Here is a 2,868-nt window from a genome sequence, read left to right on the forward strand (position 1 = left end):
ATATATATATATATTTAGCAATTTACATTCAAGATCTTTAAGTAAAAAATCCTGCTTTTCTTTCTTTTGTAACACTGGCACACTGAATACAATTATGCATTGTTTAGTGTGGACTAGGGATTGGGCATGTAGGCTTTTTCAGCTACTTCTAGAAAGCAAAAATCATTTAGGACTTACTTGGTATATTGCTAGACTGACCTAGAAATATCTAAACAAATACACATACTTTAGTTGAAAAAATATGTACATTGAAAAACTTACTCAGAAAATCAGAACGATGCAAAAGAGTGGCTGTGTGATTAATCTGTCAATGTAAAACAGTAAGTGCAATAAGGTGATTTAAAATATTACTCTGTAGAATTCCATCTCATTTCATACAAAAATAGTCTTCCACATTTCACTCATTTCTAGTCAAAATTGAAACTTAAGGTATGCTGGGAGGAGTCGTGTTTGAATGTAAGACTCGAATAAGGATAGTTGTAGGAAATGATTTTTTTTTGAGTTTTAGCTCCTCTATACTCTTATAAAATGCAGGAGCTAGAACAGTCATTGGACAAGAAAACCATCATTCTTCATACTCATCATACTTTGAACTGCATGTAAAAGCCAATTCAAGTAGTGACATACAAACTAGAATTGAGGTGTGTGTGTGGGGGGGGTAGTTTTCACCATTCCAGATGGTCACAGAACTCTGAATATTGTCCTAGGCTAACACTGCCAATTTAGTTTTGAACACCTTCCACCCACAACAGTAGAATGTATTTGTATTTCACTTAAGATGGAACAAAGTTCCTAATCATGCTTCTTTCAGCCTAAGGAAAGTTGCATAGTGTTGTGATTCTAGGACTCACGAACACATTGAGATCTTTTCCCAAAGAATGAACAATTGCCTGAAGCAGAGGGGAAAGAACTGCAACATGCTAATAACCTACAAACCAGTTAACATGCATTATATTACACCCTCTCTCATTTTGCCAAAGGAAAGTTGGAGGAGCAGCATATTAGCACAGTTGCGCATTAGGTAGATAATATACACACTTATATATATATGCATTATTGACTTTGCTCTGGTTTCAAGCCCAACAGATAATTTAAACTATATACAGTAGAATATCAGTGATTTAATCTAACAGGTCTGTTCTACAGCAGGGGCTACTCAAACCCCTGGCCTGCGGCGCTGTCATTCAGCCTGCGGTGCTTCCCATGGGTCCAGAAATTTGACAAGGGAGTGATGGCACCCTCCCTTTGCTACTAAATTTCCAGACCCATGGGGAGCCCTAGGCCCCGCATGCTGCATGGAGTACCCAAACCCAGGATGCAGTGCTGGGCAGGGGTGAAGAAGAGGGGAGGCAGTGCCGGACTCCAGGGTCCAGTCCTGGTATGGGGGAGTAGGGTGGTAGGATGGGGCCAGTGCCAGCACCCCGGGATCCAATTCTGGTTCCTGGACTAGGTGGTACTGGGCCCAGGGCCTGATTCACCTCACAGCTGGCCCTGTGGGGACAAAAGGTTGAGCACCACTTGTCTAAAGTATCTGCATTGTTATGTGACATTGTTCTAATTAAATAATAATGCCTCCCTTCTACACCATCTGTGTGAGCTAGATGGATAGAAATAGGCCCCTGTCTTCAGAACTATGTTTAACTGTAAACAGTCCTAGATTCAGAGGTCCTTACTACAGCTTTAAGCAGGTGAGGATCTGGCCTTTCCTCATTAAACCCATTCAGCAGAGCCCCACCATAGGACTGGCCTGGAATTTCAGCCATAGGTTTCCCCTGTACACTTATTTAAATGGCACATGAGCAAGGGCTGATTTTTGAGATGTAAAATAAGAGCTGAGTCTGAGCTGAATCACCAGAGCTGAAAAACTAGTACATTAATCAGTGAGCTTCTCCAGTTTGTGGAGAGAAAGGAATGACAATGACCCAAAGGGATAGTACAGTTGAACTACAACATTTCTAGCTTATCTTTGCATTCACTGAATTGGTAAGGATAAACTGAACAGGCATAATGAAACAACACAGGATTAAATGGTGCTTAAAGAGGAGGAAGGCCTTAGTGGAAAGTCAGTGGGAATAAGGAAAAACATAAATTATGAGCTCCTCTACAGTTGTGCAAAAATTCAGTTCCTTCTGGAGTCAGTGCCTTGAGGAAGAACAGAGTAGATGTCTTGATTAGCATTCCAGTGCCATGCGACTTCAGTAGTTCCTTCTGAAAGCATTCATACACTGTGTAGGTCCGTGTCTCCAGGATTTTCAGAGGGGGCAGCAGTTTTTTCACAAAATTTCAATGTTCCATTTTTGTGAACGTTCACCCTCCAGGGGATGATTTACAATGATGTAGCTCCTTTCATAATAACTGCCTCCTGAAAAAAAGGTGTTAATTGTTATGCAGATTCAGTAATAAAACAAATAGACTTAGCTGCAATTTTAATTACGTGCACTTGTATGAGCAGAGTCAGAAAATCAGCTAAGTTAAAAATCCTAGCAGAACAACTAAGTTCCCATAAAGAGAAGGCACTCATTTCAAAGCTAAGCATACTGTTTAGTTATTATATGAATCATGAGTTATAAAAATAGGACAGAAGTCTTTCCTACTTGTATAAAAAGTTTGAAGGGGTTTTAGCTATGGAAAGAGGTTTATAGTTGCTCAGACGGTATCTACAGGAGACTAAATTTCTCTCCCAAGGCTAGCTCATCTGGACAGATTGCTTTGGCCATGTCCACACTATAGTACCAATGTGTTCTAGCTGGGGTGTTCTTGAGCATGCCCTGCCCGCATGCTTCAAGCCTGGAAACACCTGATCAGGCTGCGCTGTGGTGCTCACCTATAGATGCACAAGACTTGGATCTCCAGTAGGCTTGATGGTGG

At 40.9% G+C, this 2,868-nt stretch overlaps 1 protein-coding gene across 1 annotated transcript in view; it reads right to left on the minus strand.

Annotated features, from left to right (window-relative positions):
* Nucleotides 1-140: 140 nt before the first annotated feature.
* Nucleotides 141-2,868, minus strand: part of CRYBG3 (crystallin beta-gamma domain containing 3) — a 226,696-nt gene continuing 223,968 nt past the window's right edge. Inside the window, exon 24 of the mRNA XM_019523910.1 lies at nt 141-2,362. Coding sequence (XP_019379455.1) covers nt 2,274-2,362 — 89 coding nt within the window. The 3' untranslated portion in view covers nt 141-2,273. The remainder of the gene's footprint in view (nt 2,363-2,868) is intronic.

The sequence above is a fragment of the Gavialis gangeticus genome, unplaced genomic scaffold (genome assembly GCF_001723915.1).
Source record: "Gavialis gangeticus isolate Ggan-Ray unplaced genomic scaffold, GavGan_comp1, whole genome shotgun sequence".
Taxonomy (NCBI): Eukaryota; Metazoa; Chordata; order Crocodylia; family Gavialidae; genus Gavialis; species Gavialis gangeticus.